Raw genomic sequence first — 24,948 nt, 5'->3', positions numbered from 1 at the left:
TTCAGAACCACAAATGTCAACATCAGGCCCATCATCAACACCAGTTGAAACACAAGACAGTTTATGGGAACATTTTGACAATCGTATCCGTGAGACCCAGATGATACACAATCCTACAGCTGATGCCACAGTGGAAGTGAAAAAATACCTCAGCGATGCGTTTTTGCCCAGAACTCATGATCCTCTAACTTACTGGAAAGAGAGAGCAGTAATCTTTCCTCATTTGTATGTCCTAGCTAAAAAATATCTTTGTATGCCAGCAACAAGTGTCCCTTGTGAGAGAATTTTTTCAAAGGCTGGAGAAATTATCTGTAAAAAAGAAGTAGGCTGAGTCCTTCAACAGCAGAGAAATTAATATTTTTGAATAAAAATCTATAAGAAAGGGAGACATTGTGGCTTGATTTATTTTTATTAATATTCATTTTTCATGACCAAAATCACATTATGCAATGTGAAGAGACTACAGGTTACAAGCTTCATATATTACAAAAATACAATAAAAAAAAAAACCAACACATTTTTTTATTAGCTCTTTGTAAAGGTTGTTTCAGATCAACACCTGCAAGTGACCACTAGGTGTCACCGTGGAGACGGGTTTCGGATTGATTCGAAGCCTCGAAACAAAATGGCACATTTGCTTCGACTGTTTCATTGCTTCACGAAGCCTCGATCTGCCCATCTCTACATACAATGGAAAAGTTTTCCCATCTTTATTAGCTAATGAGCATGCACGTTCTCAAGTTGATTTACAGGTGACATCTTTATCTTAAATGTGATTGGCTCTTTTACCTTTAAATTAAGGCGGGACTTCCTTTATACATCCACTTCCGTTGGACGTTACAATTCCTGGTCCAATTTGCTAAATAGTCCCTGGCCCTACTGAACATTCTTATAAATAAATTGACTTTTAAAATAAATAAAAAGGGACCAGAGATGTGCATTTATTATTGTAATGAAAGGTTTATTTATATTAGTAATTTATCACTGTAGTTTAAACCAAATTTGCCTGAATATCTAAATTCTCTTGTTTTTGCTTTGTACATTGCCACTTTCTTTTCGTCGTATATTCATGGGTTTCTTTATGTATTTTACCTTTTTTTTCCTCGTCTTTTTTCTGTAGTACAAATATTTGTACGCTTTGTAAATATAGTAAATATATGTTCTCAATCATGCTATACTATATAAGAATTACAGTATATAGAGTTCGAAATGACATACTGAGTAGTATGGTAGTAATATACGTTTCCGAAACTAGCTTAGTTGTTTGACCGCTGACTTTTATTTTGAAACACAGGTTAACTCTGGTGTTTCTGGCTTCCCACAACTACCAACATTAGCTTTCATAGCTGTCTGTACATTTAGCCAGGTTCAGTTTGTGAAATGTCTACTGTCGAAGAAATTTCCAACTCTGTGATGGAGAATCTGGTGGAGGAGAGAGTTGAAGAGGAGAATGTTGCAGAGGAGGCGGAGATGCACTATGAGGAGCCAATTCCAGGACGATATGTGTTCTACAAGTGAGTTTAGCATGATACATTTGAATGAGTGTGATTGCGGCTAATCACTTCAGTTTAAGATGAGTCATTGTTTTCGCTCCTGTATGGAACATCAGCTTTTAATTAGAGGATTTATAAAAAAGTCTCATTAATCTCCAACAGGGCTCAAATAAACCGTTTAACCCTAAATTAACTCTTTGTGACCACCATAGGTCTTTTCTGATGTAGATCAGCCATTTCTATCTCAGTGATTCTCAGTCTGTTTTGATTCAGATCACCATAGATTTTCTTTTTGAAGTTCTTTTTCAATTCTCATTTTCTTTGTGATTCACATGAACTAAATTAGATTCTTATGAGAATCAAGCGAGTAATGTGTGAACAATCAAAAGAATTGAGCAGGATTAAAAGAGTTTGTTTTATCCTTGTCTATATGAGTGTTTTTAATCCTTAGTAGAACTTCAAGAGATGTATGTACAAGTATAAATGTAGGCTACAGTTGAAGTCAGAAGTTTACATACAATTTAGCCAAATACATTTAAACTCAGTTTTTCACAATTCCTGACATTTAATCGTAGAAAACATTCCCTATCTTAGGTCAGTTAGGATCACTACATTATTTTAAGAATGTGAACTGTCAGAATAATAGCACACCCACAACATGATGCTGCCACCCCATGCTTCACGGTTGGGGTGGCGTTCTTTGGCTCACAAGCCTCACCCTTTTTCCTCAAAAACATAACAATGGTCGTTATGGCCAAACAGTTACATTTTTGTTTTATCAGACCAGAGGACAATTCTCCAAAAAGTAAGATCTTGGTTCCTATGCACACTTGCAAACTGTAGTCTGGCTAATTTATGGCTGTTTTGGAGCAGTGGAATCTTCCTTGACGAGCAGCATTTCAGTTTATGTTGATATAGGACTTGTTTTACTGTGGATATAGATACTTGTCTACCCATTTCCTCCAGCATCTTCACAAGGTCCTTTGAACAACAGTTCTGGGATTGATTTGCTCTTTTTGCACCAAACTACTTTCATCTCTAGGAGACAGAATGTGTCTCCATCCTGAGTGGTATGAGGGCTGCATGGTCACATGATGTTTAGACTTGTGTAGTATTGTGTGTACAGATGAACGTGGTACCTTAAGGCATTTAGAAATTGTTCCCAAGGATGAATCAGACTTGCGGAGGTCTACAATTTGTCTTGGCTGATTTCTTTTGATTTCCCTCATGATGTCAAGCAGAGGCACTGAGTTTGAAGGTAGGCCTTAAAATACATCCACAGGTACACATCCATTTGACTCCAATTAGCATCAGAAGCTAATTGCTTAAAGGATTGACATCATTTTCTGGAATTTTGTAAGCTGCTTAAAGTCACAGTTAACTTGGTGTATGTAAACTTCTGACCCACTGGACTTGTGATATAGTCAATTAAAAGTGAAACAATCTGTCTGTAACAATTGTTGGAAATATGATTAAGTGTCATACAAAGTAGATGTACTAAACGACTTGCCAAAACTGTAGATTGCTAATAAATCTGTGGAGTGGTTAAACAAAATTGTTTTATTGGCTTCAATCTAAGTGTATGTAAACTTCTGACTTCAACTGTATATGTAATAGTTTATGCATACATATGACAGGAAATTAAAGGATTCGTTCTCCCAAAAATGAAAATGTTGCATTTAGACAGTATATCATTTTAAATCTGAATCATTTTCGACCATTTTTTGGACACAAAGTTTTTTTTCCGAGCTCTACGGCTCATTGTATAAAAACAGGTTAGTGTGGTCATTCTGCAAAATATATCCTTTTTGTTTTCCACTGAAGAAATAAGGAAAGACATAAGAGTAAATCCTAACAAAATTTTCATTTTTGGGTAAACTATCTATTTACACTTACGTGCAAGCTCATAAACTCATTTAATCTGCTTTATTTGCTGTTTTAGGGACAGAAAAGAGTGGGCCGATCTAGAACCCGTTCCTCAAGATGATGGGCCTAACCCTGTTGTGAAGATCGCTTATTCAGAGAAATGTAAGTGTGTTTTTATATATATATATATATATATAATTAATTCAAAAGCAGTTATTTATAGTTGATCAATGATGTTGGACTTGTCAATTTTCTACATAAATGTTGTTTCTGCAGTTGCAGACGTATTTGACATGTTTCGAGCACTTTTGAAGAACGATGAGAAGAGTGAGCGAGCGTTTTCACTGACCTCTGAAGCCATCGATCTCAACGCTGCCAATTATACAGTATGGTGAGATTGAAGCTTTTATAAGTCAAGTCATTTTTATTTGTATAGTGCCTTTCACAACAACACACATTGTTTCAAAGCAGCTTTACAGAAGATCATGCATTAAAGCTAGGGTGTGTAATACAGAGAAGCTAGCTTTGAAAGCATTGAGCCCGCCCTCACTTCAGAGGTGTCTCCAAAGCCACACCTCCTCTATCACACATGAACACACACACAGAGCAAAATCTAAGCGCCAGGAGGAGAGACATGTTGGTGGAATCGATCGCAACAGTTTCAGATTACCTTATGTCTCATTCACAGGCTAGACATAGCAATAATAACGAATGTAATTCTCGCACTCACACTGCACAGCGTCAAGGAACCCGCGCTGAGGACGTGTAATAGACTGCGCTAACAAGTTGCGTGGTGGTTTGCAAATATAGATTGACAGACAGGAAGGACATCCTATCCTATTCAGACCGAATGCAATGATTTTTTTTTTTAGTCCTGTCCCTTCCACAGAAGATGTGTGTGTGTGTGTGTGTGTGTGTGTGTGTGTGTATATATATATATATTAGGGCTGTCAATCGATTCAAAGTTTTTAAGCAAATTAATTACATGGTGTCCCGATTAATCTCCAAAATACTACTGCGTGGACACATTCCCAAAAAAGGTGAGGGGCAGATTCATCACAGCATTACAGAAGGAGCAAAGTGGATCTATTTCAGGGAGCATGTTTCTTAAATAAAGATTGACTGGGTAAAAATGGTGTAACAGTTTAAAGGACACCTCCTTAACCGGTAATTAAGTATTTGTGAGGTAAAGACCATACGATAGGGTGACCACCTGGCTATTGCTCTGTTGCAGGTCAGCAGACCTGATTTTGAGGGACAATGCGGGACACGAGGGAGAGATAACTTACTATTATTGTACTAGGTGAATAAATATTGATTTTATATTAGATGTAAAATGTGTGATGCAGTGATGTTAAATGTTAATGACGGCGCTGTGAATGTCACTCAGTTTGGCATAAGGTCTACGATACAAACTAATTTTAACAGCTCAGACCTACTCAATGTAAATATAATGAAGTGAAAATAATAATCTAATCGTTAAAAAGCACATTTCCAAATAAGCACATCAATTCCATTATTAAAGACTAGAAAGATTAAATGCGATCTTACCAGATTTAGTGCATCTGAACCAGATGCACTAAAGTAAATCTGAAGTAAATCTGATCTGGCTGCTTTGAGTAGGGCCTTCTCATTCATTATGACTGTAGAACTCCTGGCAGGTGTAGGTGTTCACTTTCACCAGGAGTTCACTTTTGATGAGGTCCACAGATGCTCAGTTCCTTGTCTCTGTCCACGCAGCGGTCATCAGTGAATACACCCTCTCCACGAGCACGTTGATTTCAGGAAAGCTCAAAGCCAAAGATATCAGAGCTGTCATGTTTGGGGCACTGAACTGCTTCAGCAGAGCTGTCCGTGAAACTTCGGTGGCATACCCTGCACTTATCCTTTTTTAGGGACACCTGTAACTGGTTTTAACCATGTACATATTTTCTCCAATTCTTTATTATACGAACAAAGACACTTTTTCTTCTCGGGAGCTCCGGATAGACCCATTTTACTGTTGCAGTTTTTTTCCAGTGTTTTCCCGCTCTGGCAAGAAAAAAAGGCTGCACTGCGCATGTTCCGTGTTTTCTTATGAACTTTTTTTATAGTGATTTTGTAATTAAAGGACGATGAAATAAAATGATGCCGAAATAATAATAAAATAGAAATTATACAGACAAAATTTAAATGCGGGATACTGCTTATGACATGCGGGATGCAGGACAAAGCTTTCAATTTCGGGACTGACAGGTGGTCACCCTACCATACGAACTACGTCAGACATGATTGTGTCACTTCTCGGGTGTGTTGCGCCATAAAAATAAAATGTTTACCGGTAGGTCACTGTGTCAAGTTAAATATAGTTTCATACTCAATCTTTAAACACATGTTGAGATCCCTTAGTAATGCATATGTGTTGTTTTCTTCACTGTATAAACTGTGTGTTGCTCACACAGCTGACATTTCACTTACTGCCCTCTGGAGTATACACGTGGTACTACAAGCATGCGATTAAATGCGTTAATTGTTTTAACGCGTTATTTTTTGTATAATTAATCACGCGTTAACATTTTACCTCGACAGCTCTAATATATATATATATATATATAATTATTATTATTTTTTGTTTTACATTTAGACCAATTTAATTATTGATTCCTATTAGGATGTGAAGAGACTTTCAATCAGTATAACAAAAAAATGTTCTGGAAAAGATTGCACACCCTTAGTCATCATAGTAGAGTATGATAAAATTTGATTGTGAATTGTGTTTAACAATAAGTAATTAAATAATAATTGTATTAATAACCCCAGTGAGCAAGCTGAGGGCGACTGTAATAAGGAACACAAAACTCCATAAGATGTAGATTAATGGAGAAAAATAACATTGGGAGAAACCAGACTCACTGTGGGGGCCAGTTCCCCTCTTGCTAACATCATGAATATAATGTAAATATTACTTATGTATAGTGCATGTCATGGTTTAAAATTATTAAACTAAGTAAAGGTCAGGGTCAGTGTTTAAACATAGATTTTGTATGAACTGTAAGATTAATGACCAATGTCTTTGAAGTCCATCCTGCATTAACTTCAGAAGTTCACATAGATGCAATTGTCCTTGTTAATTGGCTGATGAAGGCTTTTGTTGGCAATAGTTAGTCTATGTATTCCATTTCAAGATTGTAGTCCATCTATAGACCAAGGTGATGCTGGCAGAGATTAGTGAGGTGCATCGCAGTTCAACCTGGCCGGTAAGTTTGGTGAGGTTCGGTGTGGTCCATCCTAAATCCAAGGTTCAGACAATGGCATATGAAGTATCCCATGTCTTATGGTTGGAGTTGGCATCAGTTCATCATTCCATCATAATAGATTGAAGTGATGTTTGGCTGGCACCGGCTGTATTTAGTCATCATCACACAGCGACACGTAGCAGTGGAGTCCAACACGAAGCAGGAATGGAGCTGGATACAGCCGGTTCTGGTGACCTCAGGATAGGAGTCCCGAAGTTGAGACAGGGAAACAAATAAAATAATATAAGCATAGATGCCATTCAATTTATTGCAGAATTAGAGATCATGCTCAATGTTTCTGGTTTCTGGTTCCGGCAGACCCAACTAAAGCAGCCTAATTGTGGGTTGGAGGATAAATTAGGTGTATGCCTGGCTAAATAGATGAGTCTTTAGTCTAGACTTAAACTGAGGGAGTGTGTCTGCATCTCGAACAGTGTTAGGGAGACTATTTCATAGTTTAATATGAAAAGGCTCTACCTCCTTTTGTTGTAACCTGCCCAGGGACTACGGATGAAAATTAGCTTATTAGCTAACTCTGGTACATTTACATTGAAGTGTAATCTGAAATGTTGATTAATGTGCATTGTCCCTGGTAAATAAATAAATCAATAAAAAATAGGAATTATTAACAGGCCAGAATTTTGCGACCGTAATGAACATGATGGAATATAGCGTGGTAGAAGATCACTTAAGTACTGCGGAGCTAGACCATTCAAAGCTTTGTACATCGTTAATAGAATTTTAAAATGAATATTTATTTAACAGGTAGCCAATGTAACGATGATAAAATGGGGCTAATATGATCATATTTCTTGGTTCTCGTCAGCACTCTGGCTGCTGCATTTTGAACCAATTGAAGTTTATTTATAGATCTTGCTGGACATCCTCCCAGTAATGCATTACAATAATCTAGTCTTGAGGTCATGAACGCATGAATTAGTTTTTCGGCATCAGCGAGCATGTGCCGTAATTTAGCAATATTTCTTAGGTGGAAGAATGCTGTTCTACAAACATTGGTCATTTGATTTTCAAAGAACAGATTGGTATCAAATATAACACCTAAGTTCTTCGCTTTTGAAAACGATATAACAGGACATTCATCGAGAGTCAATTTATATTGTAGCAACTTGTTTTTAGCAGTTTTTGGTCCAATAATTATTACTGTTTTATCGGAATTGAGTAGAAGGAAATTTCTGGCCATCCAATCTTTTTTTTTCATTGATAGACTCTGATAATTTTGAGAATTGTGAAATCTCATCAGGTTTTGAAGAAATTCGTATTTCACGATTCCTGATAATATCTCCTAGGGCAGACATGGGCAACATACGGCCCGCGGGCCGGATCAGGCCCTCCACATGGTTTAATGTGGCCCGCAGCTCATTTATCGTAAAAGCGTTTTTATTTTTCATTGGATATTTCAGTTAACTTGCATTGGGATGTAACACATCTCCACTAGCCTATAACATGCTCAGGGTTGCCATATAAGAGACGCAACACCCCCAGTTTGAGATGTATACTTGCGCAAATTGGAAATATTCTGCCTAATGTTATACTTATTTTGTGCAATCTAGCAACCCTGCACGCGAGTGCTCTTTTCTATCTCGCTTTCCCCTTTGAACAAACTTAGTGATCTGTAGTGCAATATTCTGCTCAAGGAAAAGTGTTATACGGCTACTATGTGTCCACTCTTGAGGCTGCTTGTGATGTTTGGTGCTACTTTGCATGTAAACCTTCTCAGTGATTAAATTAAATATAAAAGTAGATCTCGGCATCATTGACGTGCAAGCAAAAGCAAGCCAGAGATGAATATGTATATGTATTTTTTATTTGTGCAATTTAGAAATGTTGAAGTTCCTTCGCACCTGTATGTTAATCTAACTCTTGCAGTAATCATTTATCATAGTCATGCAGTTGTGTTATTCTATTGTGTGCTGAAAGTCAAACCATCGAGTAGACCTGCATCATGACCCTTTTAGCATGTAAACGGGTAATGAAAGAATACCCATTAAAAAAGAAAATTTGAACTTGCCCGCTTTGCCCAAGCAGTAAAGCTCTATAAATGTAAAAACATTTTTTTTAATTATTATAACAGACCCCTGATGTAGAGTTTTTAAATTGAATAATAAATTAACAGGGAAGTAGAGATGGTAAAATACATTTATAAGCTCAGCCTTTATTTAGGTTATATTTAATGCCTGATAGAAAAGTATCTACCTTTGTAGAGCAATACAATACTTTAGGAAATTGCAGAATAGTCCCATTAGTCACAGATACACTTGAGAAAATTGAGTACACAAATATTTCTGGTCATAAAAGTTACAAAAACCAAATCAATGCAGAACATTGTATCTCAAAAGAAACACAATGTGGCCCCCCTTAAAGCCCGATGTGGCCCCTTTACCAAAATAGTTGCCCACCTCTCTCCTAGGGGAAGCATATAAAAGGAGAAAATCAGAGGACCTAAAAGTGATCCCTGTGGCACTCCATACTAGTTCTGCATGATGTATTGTATCGACATCGCGATCCGTATTAGTCACATCGCTGAACATGCGATGTAGGAAGGTTAATATATATCAGTCTACAATATTTTCTTTTCAAAAGGAAAACTAGCATTATATCTGATATTACATAATTTACTCCAATTTATTGGATACACATAGATTATTTATTTATTTTTTTTAAACACGTTCATTGCTGCACATTGTTGACATGCAGGCTCTGCTTGCGCATGGCAAAAGAATGAGTGAGGAACAGGCAAAAAGAAATGGAGAATTTGGTTGCAACAATGCATTGTCAGATATATGGAAATTTTTCGGCTACAGACAGGATGATGTTGAAATGTGCTTTGTCGAGAGTGCCTTGCAATTATTGCCACAACAAGAGGCAACACAACCAATTTGTTTGGTTTAAGTCGGCACCACAAATCTGTGTATGACGAGTGCAAAGCCAGATCTGAATTCCATCCAAAGCAAAAAACAATTTTGGATTCCTTTGCCAGTGTTGCACCATATGAGAAAGGTTCCAAACGGCAGAGAGAAATCACAGATTCAATAACATTTCACCTCGCGATAGACATGGTACCAATTAACACTGTTACTAAAGAGGGTTTTAAAAACCTGATCGGGTCGCTTGACAAACGGTATGTAATGCCATCCCACAACTATTTCTTTAAATGTATTTGTTTTATAAACATTTTATTTTATGTTGGATGTTTGTAAACCACTCAGGGTTGGTGTTTAGCTGGTCTTTTTTATTTTTCAAATGGATTAAAAGATGTTTGTTTACTTTTCTGTTTAAAAAAAAAAGAGGTTTGTAATTTAATTTGTAATGTAATAAAATGTTATATGACTTATTTTGTCATTCACATATATTCTATATTGTGATAATGAAACTTCCTCCTTAGTGTAATGCCCTTAGTGTGAAGCTACAGAGATAAAGCCTCCTGTAATCTCCTGGATCCCTTCTAGACACCACACTTCTTCATTCACAAATGAGCCCCTTTATTTTAGGGTAAGCAACATGCATTATTAATATCATAACATGTTAGATCATTGACTTTAGCCTGAATTGATAGAAGATTATTACATGAATACAATGGAACCATGGTGAATTAAACATTGTATTAATTATTATAATAAAATAAACTACCCAAAATAAATAAAGTAAAAAGTTATTTTCAGTTTCTTTTTTTGCTTTTAATTTTCCATGAAGATTCAGATCCCTACAAAATCACTTCAATCTTTCTAGATTAATTAATTATTCTCAAATAGAGCTGTTCACATCATTTGGTGAAGTGTATTTTTTCATATCGCAATATATATAGCAGAAAAAAAAAATAAAGCCATGTCAGGTTTTTCCAATATCGTGCAGCCCTACTCCATACTTTAGTTTGGTTTGACATTTTCTCATTTACATAGAAATAAGTGGTAGTGGCCTGATAAATAGGACCTAAATCATACAAATGCAGCTCCATAAATGCAACATAATTCTCTAGCCTATTCAAGAGTATGTTGTGATCTGTGCTATCGAAGGCAGCACTACAATCTAAAAGCACTAGAAGAGAAATGCAGCCTTGATCAGATGAAAAGAGCAAGTCATTTGTATCTCTGATAAGTTCAGTCTCTGTACTGTAATGGGCCTAAATCCTGAATGAAATTATTCATATATACCATTTCGGGAGATTTGAAATCAGTCTATAATTAGCCAATTCTCCAGGATCAAGTTGTGGCTTCTTAATAAGTGGTTTGATAACTGCCATTTTATTTCTTCGGACATGTCCTATGGAAAGTGAGGAGTTAATAATATTAAGAAAATGTTTGATATGCAGGAAATACCTCTTAAGAACTTGGTTGGTATTGGATCTAACATAAATATTGTGACACTTGATGTTTCGATAAGTTTTTTAGCTCTTCATAACCTATGACGGTGAAGGATTGAAGTTGCACGTGAGGAAAAGTATGAGACAATGTTTTCTGAGGTTCTGTGACAGATGATTGCATAATTCCAATTTTATTTCTGATTATTTCAATTTTATCTGCAAAGAAATTCATGAAGTCATTACTCTTGTGCTGCGACAATTTAGCCACAGTACTGAATAAACTGCTAGGATTTTTGTGGTTATTTACTTTGAGTTAGCTAAAATATGCTGACCTGGCAGCTTTTAGTGCTTGTCTGTAGCTACAGACACTATCCTTCCATGCACCACAAAATACTTCTAATTTTGTATTCTTCCACTTGCTCTTCATTTTCTGAGTTTCTCTCTTGAGTTTCACCATGGTGCAGGGTTTATTTCTTAAATTTTCTTGAATCGGTGTGGGGCGACACTATCAAGAGTGCTAGAGATGACTATTTATATTTTCTGTTATTTCATCAAGTTCTTCTGGGCTTTGGGATTTACTGAGTGTATGAGATGGATCTGGAAGATTATTAGTGAAACTATCTTCACTGGTTGAAAGAATAGTTCTACCTGAGCAATAGTGTGGTGTAGATTGAGTAACATTAGCTGATCGCAGCATACAAGGTAATGATCAGAGATGTCATCTCTCAGCGGCAGAATTTCTATATTATCAACATCAATTCCATATGAAAGAATTAAATCTAGCGTATGATTATGGCGATGAGTTGGTCCAGTTGCTTTTTGTCTGTGTCCAAGAGAGTTGAGAATATCGATAAATGCTAATCCCAATGTATCATTTTCATTATCTATGTGAATGTTGAAGTCACCAACAATTAAAGCTTTAACTACATTAACTACAAGATCTGAAAAAAAATCTGAATAAGGCCCGGGTGATCTATATAGTGTATAAATCAATTAAAACTACGTGAGGACCCAGTCCACTTTAAATGGCAAACATAATTTGTGCTTCAAATAAATCATCATTTAAATGGTAAAGTTTTTCCTTGATAAACTTTCATCCTGTTTTAAAGGGATAGTTCACCCAAAAATGAAAATTCTCTCATAATTTACTCGCCCTCATGCCATCGCAGATGTATAAGGCTTTCTTTGTTCTGCAGAACACAAACGATTTTTAGAAGAATATTTCAGCTCAGTTCGTCCATACAATGCAATTGAATGGGTATCAAAAATGTTAAGCTCTAAAAAGCATTTAATGTCAGCATAAAAGTTATCCATATGACTCCAGTGGTTTAATTCATGTCTTCAGAATATTTCCAAACAGTTTTGGGTGAGAACAGACCAAAATATGACTCCTTTTTCACTTTAAATCTTGATATCTGCAGTCTACTTGGCGATCATGACCTCAGGCTCGATTACACTTTCTAGTGCATCTAGTGCTCTGCGGATGCGTCAAGCACTAGGAAATGTAATCGAGCTTGAAATCGTGACCATGCCAAGAGACTGCAATGGCAACGTGTACAGTGAAAAAGGAGTTACATTCTTGGTCTGTTCTCACCCACGCCTAGCATATCACTTTTGACCACATGGATTTAACCACTGGAGATTTATGGATAACTTGTATGCTGCCTTTATGGGTTCCAAGTTTAGGTCTCCATTCACTTGCATTGTATGGACCTACAGAGCTGAAATATTCTTCTAAAAATATTTGTGTTCTGCAGAAGAAAGGAAGTCATACACATCTGGGATGGCATTAGGGTGAGTAAATGATGAGAACTTTCATTTGTGGGTGAACTATCCCACTCATCATGTTAAGAGCATTGTAAACTGAGCATGTTTTGTGCTGTGTGTTATTTGTAGGCACTACAGGAGAGTTTTACTGCAGGCTCTAGATAAAGACCTGAAAGAAGAGATGAAATACATCACAGCCATTATCGAAGATCAGCCCAAGAACTACCAAGTCTGGTAAGGCCCACCTTGACCAGTTTCACATTAAAGAATTAGTTCGCCATTTTATTATTTAGTCACTCTTATGTCATTCCAAACCCATATGCTGTTATTTTTTTTTGTCATTGAACACAAAAAGAGACTTTGTTTAAGATTGTTTATGCAGCTTAAATCTATCAAGCAATAAAAAGGTGGAAAAAACACCATAAAAGTTGTCCATAAGACAACTAAGCCTAAGCGATTATTCTAAGCCTATGATAACTAGGCTATTAATTTTTTTCACTATTTACTGAAAATGTTGCCCTCTGCTGCAGCTTAAAGCTTATTCTCCATTCCTCGGTGGTGACATTTCTTCAAAATGATATTATGTTGGTCCTTATGCACATCACGTCAGTTCTAAAGGGATACTGTGTGGCACTAAAAGCAAATAAAATTTTTTTTTTAGAGTATACCTTATTTTTTTTCCCAAACCGATGAGGGTTTTAAGGTTAATGCTGTATCGAGTTTGCAATGAACAAAACCTACCTACCTTCCCTAAACCTTAAAAATAAACCTAAAAGATCATGTCATAAAAAGCAAATATGAGTAGAAAAACACCAGCAACTGTTCCTATAAGACACTTTCAACTAATAATAATTGTTAGGTGTATCCCAAACCGCACACTTCTACACTATTCTATGCCATTTTGTAGTGCGAGTAGTACGTTAACACTGAAAATGAAACAAAAAGAAGTGTATTTTAAGTACCCGGATGATGCACTTTTTCAACCTTTAAAACGGAGTGTGGAATGTTGGACACCTCATGCACTCATTGCACGTGGCTTGCCGTTCATGTCAGATGGGGCAGAGTTACCTGGCTGCGCTGCTGGTTTGAAAAAACACTTTTAAATAATGAAGAATGGAGCATCTAAGGAAACTTCAGTGGATACAGCACCTTACAAATGTGAGTTGAATGCTTTACTGTCACCCAAAGCTGTGTAAATATGTACGTCCTTGAAGTGTTGAACTTAGGTTGGCTAGTGCATTAAAGTTAGCAGCAACCCAGCACGTGCGCTTGAAACGTCACTTCCGTCAGCTGATAAATGGCGAATAATAAAACCGTGTAGTAAAAAAACATTAAGTGTTCCATTTGGGACAATACTGCTTTGAAAATTCAAACACTACATGGGTGAGTACATGTAAGTGCATAGTGAATAGTGTGTCATTTGGGACACAGCTTGTTGTCACTTGTTGTAGTGCCTCTAGTGTTCATTTCACCAGCAAACAGTAGCAATATTGATGCTCGCCTTAGCAAACACCACTAACGCCAGATTCACACACACTCCGTGAGCGGGGCATGAGCGAGGCGTGGGCAACGCGCCGCTTTTGGGATGTGTCTATATAAAAAGTCCTGCAATGTAAGTGTAGTGTATATTAGGTTCGGTTTAAATATTGTTAAATATTTGCTTTTGCGTCCTTTCTATAATCTCCTTTGTTGCTGAGCTCAGTGTGAGACGTGCAGCAAAAATAGGCTCAATGCCATAACTATATGCTCACTGGCACGTTTGGGATGAGTCACCTCGGAACTCATGTTTGCGTTGTGAATGGTGTAATCGGCGCCGAAATGAAAACGCGCTGCTCATGCCTCGCTTATTCTGAACTCACGGAGGATATGTGAAACTGGCCTAGTCATTAGAAGTATGACTATTTAATAAAGTTGAATCCAGCACAAATAAATCAGGCCCTCTTTATTATTTTTATATTCATTATTATACTATTTGTATATATTTGACCCATTTAAGGTAGCAAGTTGGTATAAATTGCCGTTGATGGCTGAATTGAAGGTCTTGGTTTCCTCCTCATAGTTCCTTTTTGCTTTTCTAAAAACGTTGCTTCTCTGAAATCTCCCTCTCTGTCTCTCTTGTACCGGCGGATGTAGGCATCACAGGCGGATGGTGGTGGAGTGGCTGAACGACCCATCAGAGGAGCTTCAGTTTGTAGCAGAAATCCTCAGTCAAGATGCCAAGAACTACCATGCTTGGCAGCACAGACAGTGGGTCATACAGGTATAGAGTCTTATTTCAGAAACAACAGAACCTCGGACTAGTAAGCAGCCTCAGTGTGTGATGTATAAACATTTTGCTGAGTTTAAGGTCTGTCACTTTGTGTCTCACAGGAGTATAAATTGTGGGATGGAGAGCTGGAGTATGTAGAGGAACTGTTAGAGGATGACGTGAGAAATAACTCTGCATGGAATCAGAGACATTTTGTCATCAGTCACACCAGTGGATACTCCGATCCTGCCATTCTAGACAGAGAAGTGCAGTGAGTCTCTAAAATGAGATAATAGAACTTTCAGAGTGGAAAAATGTCAATATATGGTGCCGAAACATCATTGATCATATGGTGTTATAAAAGCTGGCCCAACTCGCTTTTTAATGCATATTATTTATTAATCTTTAAAAATCTTGCGATATGGCACATTTAGCACTCTTTCTCTCTCTCTCCCTGTCTCTCTCTCTCTCGCTCCCCCTCCCCCTGTCTTTCTCTTAAGGTATACTCTAAAACAAATCAAGAAAGCACCCCACAATGAGAGTGCTTGGAACTATTTAAAAGGGTGAGTTTGTTTCTGGAAATAAACACCTTGAATGTTTTAAATAGCCTATAAAATCGTCTGCATTATTTAGGATGGTACAGCAATGCCCTGTATAACCAGCAGATGGCACTGCTTACCATTAACTGGATGCTCTTGTTATAGGGCTTATTTATAAACAGAGTTGTCTTTGTGATGGTTGAGATCTATAAAAGCGAAATAACAGTGACATAGATCATTGTGTTGTCCAGGCCATTTAATCTGACTATTTGTCCAGTCCATGGTTATCTGTATTTGTCTGATAATTGTACACCTATCTTGCTTATAGTTTGCAAATAATCTTTTTTTCTGTTTAAAATTTTGTTGAATTTTGACTTAATATTTGGTCAAATGAGTGATATTTTACATGTTAATTGTTAAGACATTTTGTGTACATCGTATTTGTTGTCTTTAAAATGCAGTTTATAAACTATATAAGAAATACACCATGAGCCAGAACATTATAACCACCAGCCTAATATACTGTTGGTCCTCCGCGTGCCACCAAAATAGTGCAGACCGGCCGAGGCATGGACTCTACAAGACCTCTGAAATTCTCCTGTGGTATCTGGCACCAAGATATTAGCAGCAGATCCTTCAAGTCCTGTAAGTTGTGAGATAGAGCCGCCATGGATCTGAATTGTTGGTCCAGCACATCCCACAGTTGCTCAATTGGATTAACAATTGGAGGCCAGGGCAACACCTTAAACTCTTCATCATGTACTTCAAACCATTCCTGAACAATGTGTGCAGTGTCGCAGGGTGCATTTTCCTGCTGAAAGTGGCCACTTCCATCAGGGATTACCATTGCCATGAAGGGGTGTACCTTGTCTGCAGCTACACAGTCCCATAAGCAGCAGGGTGCGATGCACTGTCGATTTAACCATTAATAAAATTCTCTGTGACTTGTGCCACTGTCGGTTCGGACCAGATGGGGTAGCCTTTGTTGCCCTTGTACATCGATGAGCCTTGGGCGCCCAACACCCTGTCTCTGGTTTGTGGTTTTTCCCACCTCGGACCACTGTTTGTAGGTACGCACCACTGCCTTGCCGTTTCAGAGCTGGTCTGACCCAATCGTCTGGCAATAACAATTTGGCCGATTTCTCCTGCACTCGGCACGTTTACTACGAGAACTTGTTTGCTTAACATCTAATCTACCCAGACATGTGGCCTTGTTAGGAGATGATCAACGTTATTTGGTTCACCACGTCAAGTTTTGGCTCATCAGTATATATCGGCTATTAGCCACATTGCTTTCTAGATATTGGCATCAACCATTGGAAAAACGAAGGTATAATGCACAAATAAAAACTTGACAATGTCATGTTAGTGGATTCTTTTGGGAAAGTGTTGTCAACATCACAGCTCACTAAAGGATATTCACTGGATATAGTTCCTTTTCTAAAAATTTTGTATTTTTTCTGAAATATTTAGAAATCTAGAGGAAATCCTAGACTAGCAGGTTTAAAATTAGTGTTACAAATTATCGGCCTGTCCAGAGCTTAAAATATATTAATTGCATATAAGCACCATGTTTCTAGCTACATGTACAGAATTTCTCAAACATTGTCATGTTCTAAATATGTTCTGTATGACTCAGGATTCTGCAGGATGGGGGGCTTTCCTCGTACCCTGGACTGCTGGAACAAGTGATGGAGCTTCAAGACTCATGCAGTTCTCCTTATCTCACCGCCTTCCTGGTCGACCTCTTTGAAGATGCTCTGGAGACCAATAACTCCAGCTTTAACCAGCAAGACACACTTAACAAGGCTGTAGAGGTGAGCTCTGACTTCACACACAGACCAACACAGTAAAAAAAATATATTTTATTTATGCGATATATTCTGGCTAAGCTGTTATCCAGAAAAAACATGTTGGCATTCATCACTACTATTGGAATATTCCTGTATACATAAATCAGCATATTCCATATAAGCAAAGAAATGCAAATTATTTCACACCATTCTATTTTATGTTATACAGTATGCCAGCAGTATTATTCTGATTTCTAGAAACAGGATTATAAAAAAAAAAATCATAAATTATGGCACACAATCTGAATATGACCAAATTTCAGGGTTCCTTGGTCGTGTAAAACCTGGAAATATCAGGGAACTTTAAAATTGGGATTTCCAGGCCTGGAATAGTCATGGAAATTATAAAACATTTTAAGAGTTACATAAAAGTAATGGGATTTTTTTTGTAGCGTAAACAATTTGTTTAGGCTAGAAATTGCTCTCCCAGTGCAAAATGTTGTTTTTCAGTGCTCTAAAGTTTCTTTTTGAAATCCTTATTGTAAATCTTACATCGTGTGCCCCTTGGGAACAGAAGAGCTCAATTAGGAACATGTTTTATGAAGAGTACCAAATGTAAAATGGAATACATAGTTTTATCAGATCTTATAGTGTATAGTATATGTCTTATCTTGTAACATGTAAGTTCACTAACAGCTATGTATATTTTATATAGCCTGAATATTTTACCGTTTGATGATTTGTACAAAATTAGACAACCCATTTCCAGTGTGTTTTAAGAGGTTTTTGGGAATGCTTGAGTATTTCTCTGTGACAGACCTTGTGTTTACTCACTGCATCTGGGCAAACATGCAGATGTTGTGTCTGTTGAGGTTAATGAGATTTCTTTGGTGTGGCTTTCTATCCTGTGCTGTGAAGATGATTGGTTTGAAAATGATTTTCTGTTTTGAAATTGAGGCCATGTGCATGTGTTCAAAACTGCTGTTACCATTCAGTTCCAGTCAGACTGGCATCCAAATGGAGAGGAGGAATTTGAAAGCATTCAGAGGAAAACTGAAATCCACCGATGGTTATTCTGTGAAGAATTATGAGAATTATGGATCCTCCGTTTTAGAAGATGTTTGAAGGAATGCCATGGAGTCCTAACAGTTTTAAAAATCTTCTGGAAGGATTCTTCACATGATTCTAAAGTAGTTCTTAAAGATTCTTCTGTGGAATCCATACATAGCTCTCGAATGGTTTTTAAGAATTCTACATTCTAGAACACTCCATTCTAATGGTGGAATCCTCACACAGTTCTAGAATGGATCTAAAGATTATATGATGGAATCCTTGCATGGTTCTAAAATGGTTTTGAACAGTTGTGATGGAACTCTTGCATGGTTTAAAAGAGAATATTTTGAATGGTTCTTGAACAGTTTTGAAGGATTCCACCATGGCCAGCTAAAAGAGCATTATAGTAATCCAGTCTAGATATGACAAGTGAATGAACAAGCAGTTGTGTAGCATATTCGGTGAGGAAGGGTTTTATCTACCTAATTTTGTAGAGTGCAAATCTACATGATCGGGCAGTTACTGAGATGTATTTGGTGAATTTGAGGTGGTCATTGATAGTTACACCCAATTTTCTGACTTTTTTGGATGGTGTTATTATAGATGAAGCCAGCTGAATGGTGATGTTGTGCTCAACAGCAGAGGGTGGCTGGAAAGACAAGAATCATTCTCTTTGCTAGGTTGAGTTGAAGGTGGTATTCCTTCATCCAGTCTGAGATGTCTGCTAGGAAAGCCGAGATCCGAGCAGTCACGGTGGGGTCATCAGGCTGGAAAGACAAGTTGAGCCATACGCCATTGGGTGTTTCTGATTAATTCCATTGTGGAACCATCACTCAGTTGTAGAACATTTCTGATTGGATTCTACAGTGAAATCTGCACACGTAGAAGAGTGGTCTATAATGAAGGATATTACATTCCCAGACAGTTCTAGAATGGCTCTGAAGCACTCCTCTGTGTAATACCCACACAGCTCTTGAATGGTTGCTTCATATGATTCTAGAATGCTTCTGAAGGATTCTACTGTGGAATCCTCACATAGTTCATGAATGGTTCTTTAGAATTCTACTTTCTAGAATGCTGAGGAATCCTCACAGTTCTAAAATGGTTCCAGAATGGATTCTTAAGGCCCAGATTTACTAACGACAAAATCTTTCTTCGTATTTTGATCGAAACTAGAAAGTTAGAAACAGTCGAGCATTGTTATACTGATTGCAAACATTCACACACCAGCCATGTCGTTGGGGGAGGTGTTTAAATACAAGGACACAAAAGACTACATGTAAAACATCAAATAATATCAAAAATAAAATGTGTTATCAGTGACTACTTGCCTCATTCTTTGAGTAGACTTTACATGTGATCTGTAAAAATGCTGTTTTAACCACTCAATGATGATTTAAATCATATATATTCGTTAGATATTGAGTAATTTGTCTTATTCACATTCTGCATTCATGGTACTAATGTGCTAACACTATACACACCCATAACATTTAACTATAACCCTCTGTTATTGTATTATGATAACACTATTACTACTGCAAATATGGGTGTATTTGCTGTATGGGCTATTACTCCGTTGAATAAGTCCTAGAAACATTGCTAATATGATGACATATATGCAATGTCTATTTTATTTAACTATTTATGTATTGTTTTTAAATGTTGATTGGAAAGTGGAGCACATTTTATCATGTCGTCCACTGTTTTTGAAAAAATTGTCAAATGTACAGGTGAAACTCGAAAAATTAGAATATCGTGCAAAAGTTCATTAATTTCAGTAATTCAACTTAAAAGGTGAAACTAATATATTATATAGACTCGTTACAAGCAAAATAAGATATTTCAAGCCTTTATTTGATATAATTTTGATGATTATGGCTTACAGCTTATGAAAACCCCAAATTCAGAATCTCAGAAAATTAGAATATTGTGAAAAGGTTCAGTATTGTAGGCTCAAAGTGTCACACTCTAATCAGCTAAACACCTGCAAAGGGTTCCTGAGCCTTTAAATGGTCTCTCAGTCTGGTTCAGTTGAATTCACAATCATGGGGAAGACTGCTGACCTGACAGTTGTGTAGAAAACCATCATTGACACCCTCCACAAGGAGGGAAAGCCTCAAAAGGTAATTGCAAAAGAAGTTGGATGTTCTCAAAGTGCTGTATCAAAGCACATTAATAGAAAGTTAAGTGGAAGGGAAAAGTGTGGAAGAAAAAGGTGCACAAGCAGCAGGGATGACCGTAGCCTGGAGAGGATTGTCAGGAAAAGGCCATTCAAATGTGTGGGGAGCTTCACAAGGAGTGGACTGAGGCTGGAGTTACTGCATCAAGAGCCACCACACACAGACGGGTCCTGGACATGGGCTTCAAATGTCAAACGTCTTACCTGGGCTAAAGAAAAAAAGAACTGGTCTGTTGCTCAGTGGTCCAAAGTCCTCTTTTCTGATGAGAGCAAATTTTGCATCTCATTTGGAAACCAAGGTCCCAGAGTCTGGAGGAAGAATGGAGAGGCACACAATCTAAGATGCTTGAAGTCCAGTGTGAAGTTTCCACAGTCTGTGTTGGTTTGGGGAGCCATGTCATCGGCTGGTGTTGGTCCACTGTGCTTTATTAAGTCCAGAGTCAACGCAGCCATCTACCGGGACATTTTAGAGCACTTCATGCTTCCTTCAGCAGACAAGCTTTATGGAGATGCTGACTTCATTTTCCAGCAGGACTTGGCACCTGCCCACACTGCCAAAAGTACCAAAACCTGGTTCAATGACCATGGTATTACTGTGCTTGATTGGCCAGCAAACTCGCCTGACCTGAACCCCATAGCGACTCTATGGGGCATTGCCAAGAGAAAGATGAGAGGCATGAGACCAAACAATGCAGAAGAGCTGAAGGCCGCTATTGAAGCATCTTGGTCTTCCATAACACCTCAGCAGTGCCACAGGCTGATAGCATCCATGCCACGCCGCATTGAGGCAGTAATTAATGCAAAAGGGGCCCAAACCAAGTACTGAGTACATATGCATGATTATACTTTTCAGAGGGCTGACATTTCTGTATTTAAAATCCTTTTTTTTATTGATTTCATGTAATATTCTAATTTTCTGAGATTCTGAATTTGGGGTTTTCATAAGCTGTAAGCCATAATCATCAAAATTATATCAAATAAAGGCTTGAAATATCTTACTTTGCTTGTAATGAGTCTATATAATATATTAGTTTCATCTTTTAAGTTGAATTACTGAAATTAATGAACTTTTGCACGATATTCTAATTTTTCGAGTTTCACCTGTATGAAACCTGCACAGGGTGTCAGACAGGTGTAAAAGAGCAGAATACAAATAAAGGAATGATAATAATAGATGCGGGAATGGCCTCAAATTAGATGGAGCACCCACCGATGACGTGGACCATGGCAGAATGAAGGGATATAGCAATGGGTACGAATTGTTCCAGAGAGTTTGCACCGTTGAGCTTTTTCAACAAAAGAAACTCATTTGAAAACACCTTTGTTTTAGCCAGATTTTGTTCAAAAATACATCACACATTTGTACTTTGATTTTGCTAGAAGTATATCTGTGCCTTCATGGTTCTAAAATGGTTCTGATAAATTCCCCTGTTTAATCGTCACATAGAATTCTGAGGAATCCTCACAGTTCTAAAATAGTTCTAGAATGGTTCTTATGGACTCTACTGTGGAATTGTTTTTAAAAATTCTACATTCTAGAAGGAATTCTGGAGGAATACTCCCAGATAAGAAATGGTTCTAGAATGGTTTCTTCACATTATTTTTGATTGGTTCTAAGGGTATTTACAGTGGAGCCCTCACAATTCTAAATGGGTTCAATAAAGACTTCACATCTGTGTGAAATGATTCTCAGGATTTCTTCAGCAGGTTTTGCTGCAGTTTTCAGACTCCTGACCTTTCATTGAGACTGTGAAGTGCAGAATATTGATGAGTGTAACCAGCAGAGTTCTTTTCAGAAGGTCTGAACTGGCTTTTCCTGCTGCTCGGGGGGGACCCAGTTCTCTCACTGCTGTTCCACACATCAGGCTCTCTTTCCATGGGAAAATGTCAGAGCTTCACTCCTCTTGTTTCAGTATTGTTTTGCATGAAATGTGTACTGTTACTCCTGTAAACTGTATGTGTTTAAAATCAGAGTTTGTTTTGAATCTTAAAATTGGAGGCCTAGTTGTTTGCACACAAATGCTGTAATTGAGCACCACCTCTTGTCCTCTCAGGTATTTTCTCTTGATTTTTTTTTTAGCTTTGTAGATTACTAGCTGAGGAGAAGGACAACATAAGAAGGGAATACTGGAATTACGTGTCCCGCTCACTGCTGAACACATATGGCTCTGGTGACCCCACCACCTCCTCTTCTGACCCGCCCCATTCCTCTTCCGAGTAGCGTGATGAGAATCCCAGTGACCCCTGAGGAGAGCCACACACCTTGATACATGCTTGGAAGGAGCAAAAAGAATGACAGAGCTGACAGAACTTTTTATCTGTGTATGATTCCATGCAGCTAAGCTTGACTGTATTAGAAAAAGCTTTGTTGTAGTACTTGTACAACAAAGAACAGTGTAAATTATCTATTTGCTTAAACACTCCTAGTGAACTGTATGCTTCAGTTATGGATAGTGAAATGGAATTGTACAGTTGGAGTTTTATGGGAAATGCTTTGACGTATCATGTTTATTTGGGTCTCACAAAAACATGTCCAGGTCATGTTTCAATTGAGAAAACAAAAGATATTTTTTTATTATAATATTCATTATATAAAGTAAATTGAGCTGATCTTTAGGATAAAGAAAAAGCACATATTAAAGGCCATTATTTTGGTAATTCTCATACTCCGTTATTATTATTATAGGATTCTTGTTACTATTATACAAGCATTTTGACTGTATATATTACATATACATTTAATACAGTGAATGAAATGGCCGTAAGGGGTTTAGTGTCCATGGAGATGCCTCACATGGTTACAACTCTGGACCACGAAGAAATGGAGATGGCAAACAAGCACACTTGTGCTGTGTTTCATTCCAATGAAATCACCATGATATATAAATATAAGTAAAAATTATTTTACATTACAATATAACGAGAATTTTTGTGGAAAATGCTTAATTGTCATGACATTGCCAATGTCACAAGGGAAAACATCTTAGTTGTCCAAAAAGTAGGCTTTATTTTCATTTCTTAATGGGCCTAAAATATTATTCAATTTATTGATACTTATTTCTTAATGTACATTTATGGGTGAAATGTGACCTGAACATGGTCATGATAAGTTTTGTGAGAGTCAACTATTTTGGCTTCTTTAAGTCGGCAGATAAAGTTTTGTGTCATCTGTCAAAGCAATTTTATTCATAACTACCCTGTGTCAGGTGTAGACAGAAACTACTCTTGCCAAAGCAAATGCTGGTCTATATAACTAACTCTTCTCATATTTTGACTGTAAATCCAATTTCTTTTTTTTTTTTTTTTTTAGAAAATAAAAAATATGATAAAGCTGAATGATTTTTGAGATTTATTTTGTCTAAAATGATCATCAGAAAGGGTTTTGTTAAAACGATATAAGATACAGTGGAAGTGTTTATAAAAGTAGTAATTACAACAACAAAAAAAGGCATTTCAATGGTTTTAGTAAGATTTAGAACGATTTATATCCTTCAGTTGATGGTGCTGGAACAAATGTGTTTATTACTTGACCCAAATTTGGTTAGGAAGTTGTGGGTAGAGCTTGGAATTTTTTTTTTTTACTAAATTCAAGATGGTGTAAAATCTATAGAAGCTAAAATTGAAACCACCAGGTTTGAACTGAATTTTGCAATTTTATCTGTTCGAAGCAAAACTTTAAACTATTGGTAGAACTAGATGGTTTAATATGGAGATTTCAGCATGGAATGAGTGCCAAATTTCACCAGTTTTTACCATACAGTTCTAATGGGCTGCCACAGACCATCAGCAAGACAATTCAAGAAAAAAAAACAGATACCTTATTTGACAGATTATAACCCCTAACCCCCCATCCAAGTGAAAAAGTAAATAAGACAGAAATATATTACTATTGTATACAACAAATCCTCAAAGTTATAAAATCATTTTGTATATAATACAGACAAACTGGACAACAATAAATAATTGTTGGGTTATAATATTAATAAATATCAACTGAATTACAAAATGTTAGAGAGTGAATTGGTAGATTTTTCACACCCTGTTCATTAAAAAAAAAGAGTGTTTCATAAAAATATATGTATTGCTTTTTTATAAAAAAAATAACAACATCAACATGGAAAACATGTATTAATTATTTTTAACTAGATTTTTATTTCATTAAACATTTGGAAGGTACTTACTACAATGGCTGATAGGATGAATTTAAAATTATAATTTAAAATAAATTTTATGCAATTGTTTAAGCAAAAATGTTCGAAAGTAGGGTCCCAGGATGGTCGGTTGCTTGGGGCTTCAGAAATCGTAAACACACCCCTGACCATCTATTACTACCAAGAGTCGGAAGATAGATGTTTGAGCATGTACGAGGTCAGGACGTGCTGACGAGTGGATTCAGTTACTCTGGAGTCAAAAA

At 37.0% G+C, this 24,948-nt stretch overlaps 1 protein-coding gene across 1 annotated transcript; it reads left to right on the top strand.

The window, feature by feature from the left end:
- The first annotated feature begins 1,325 nt into the window (after positions 1 to 1,325).
- On the top strand, positions 1,326 to 23,864 carry LOC127659395 (protein farnesyltransferase/geranylgeranyltransferase type-1 subunit alpha-like). Its single transcript, XM_052149188.1, has 9 exons — positions 1,326 to 1,514; positions 3,436 to 3,521; positions 3,636 to 3,750; positions 12,849 to 12,953; positions 14,853 to 14,979; positions 15,090 to 15,238; positions 15,468 to 15,530; positions 17,146 to 17,323; positions 22,615 to 23,864. Exons 1-9 carry the CDS (start codon positions 1,381 to 1,383, stop codon positions 22,753 to 22,755), a joined length of 1,098 nt encoding a protein of 365 aa, XP_052005148.1. The 5' UTR covers positions 1,326 to 1,380; the 3' UTR covers positions 22,756 to 23,864.
- The last annotated feature ends 1,084 nt before the right edge of the window (positions 23,865 to 24,948 follow it).

Source organism: Xyrauchen texanus, chromosome 19 (assembly GCF_025860055.1).
Source record: "Xyrauchen texanus isolate HMW12.3.18 chromosome 19, RBS_HiC_50CHRs, whole genome shotgun sequence".
Lineage (NCBI taxonomy): Eukaryota > Metazoa > Chordata > Actinopteri > Cypriniformes > Catostomidae > Xyrauchen > Xyrauchen texanus.
The sequence above is the reverse complement of the archived record's forward strand: the minus strand, read 5'-3'. Positions and strand labels throughout refer to the sequence as shown.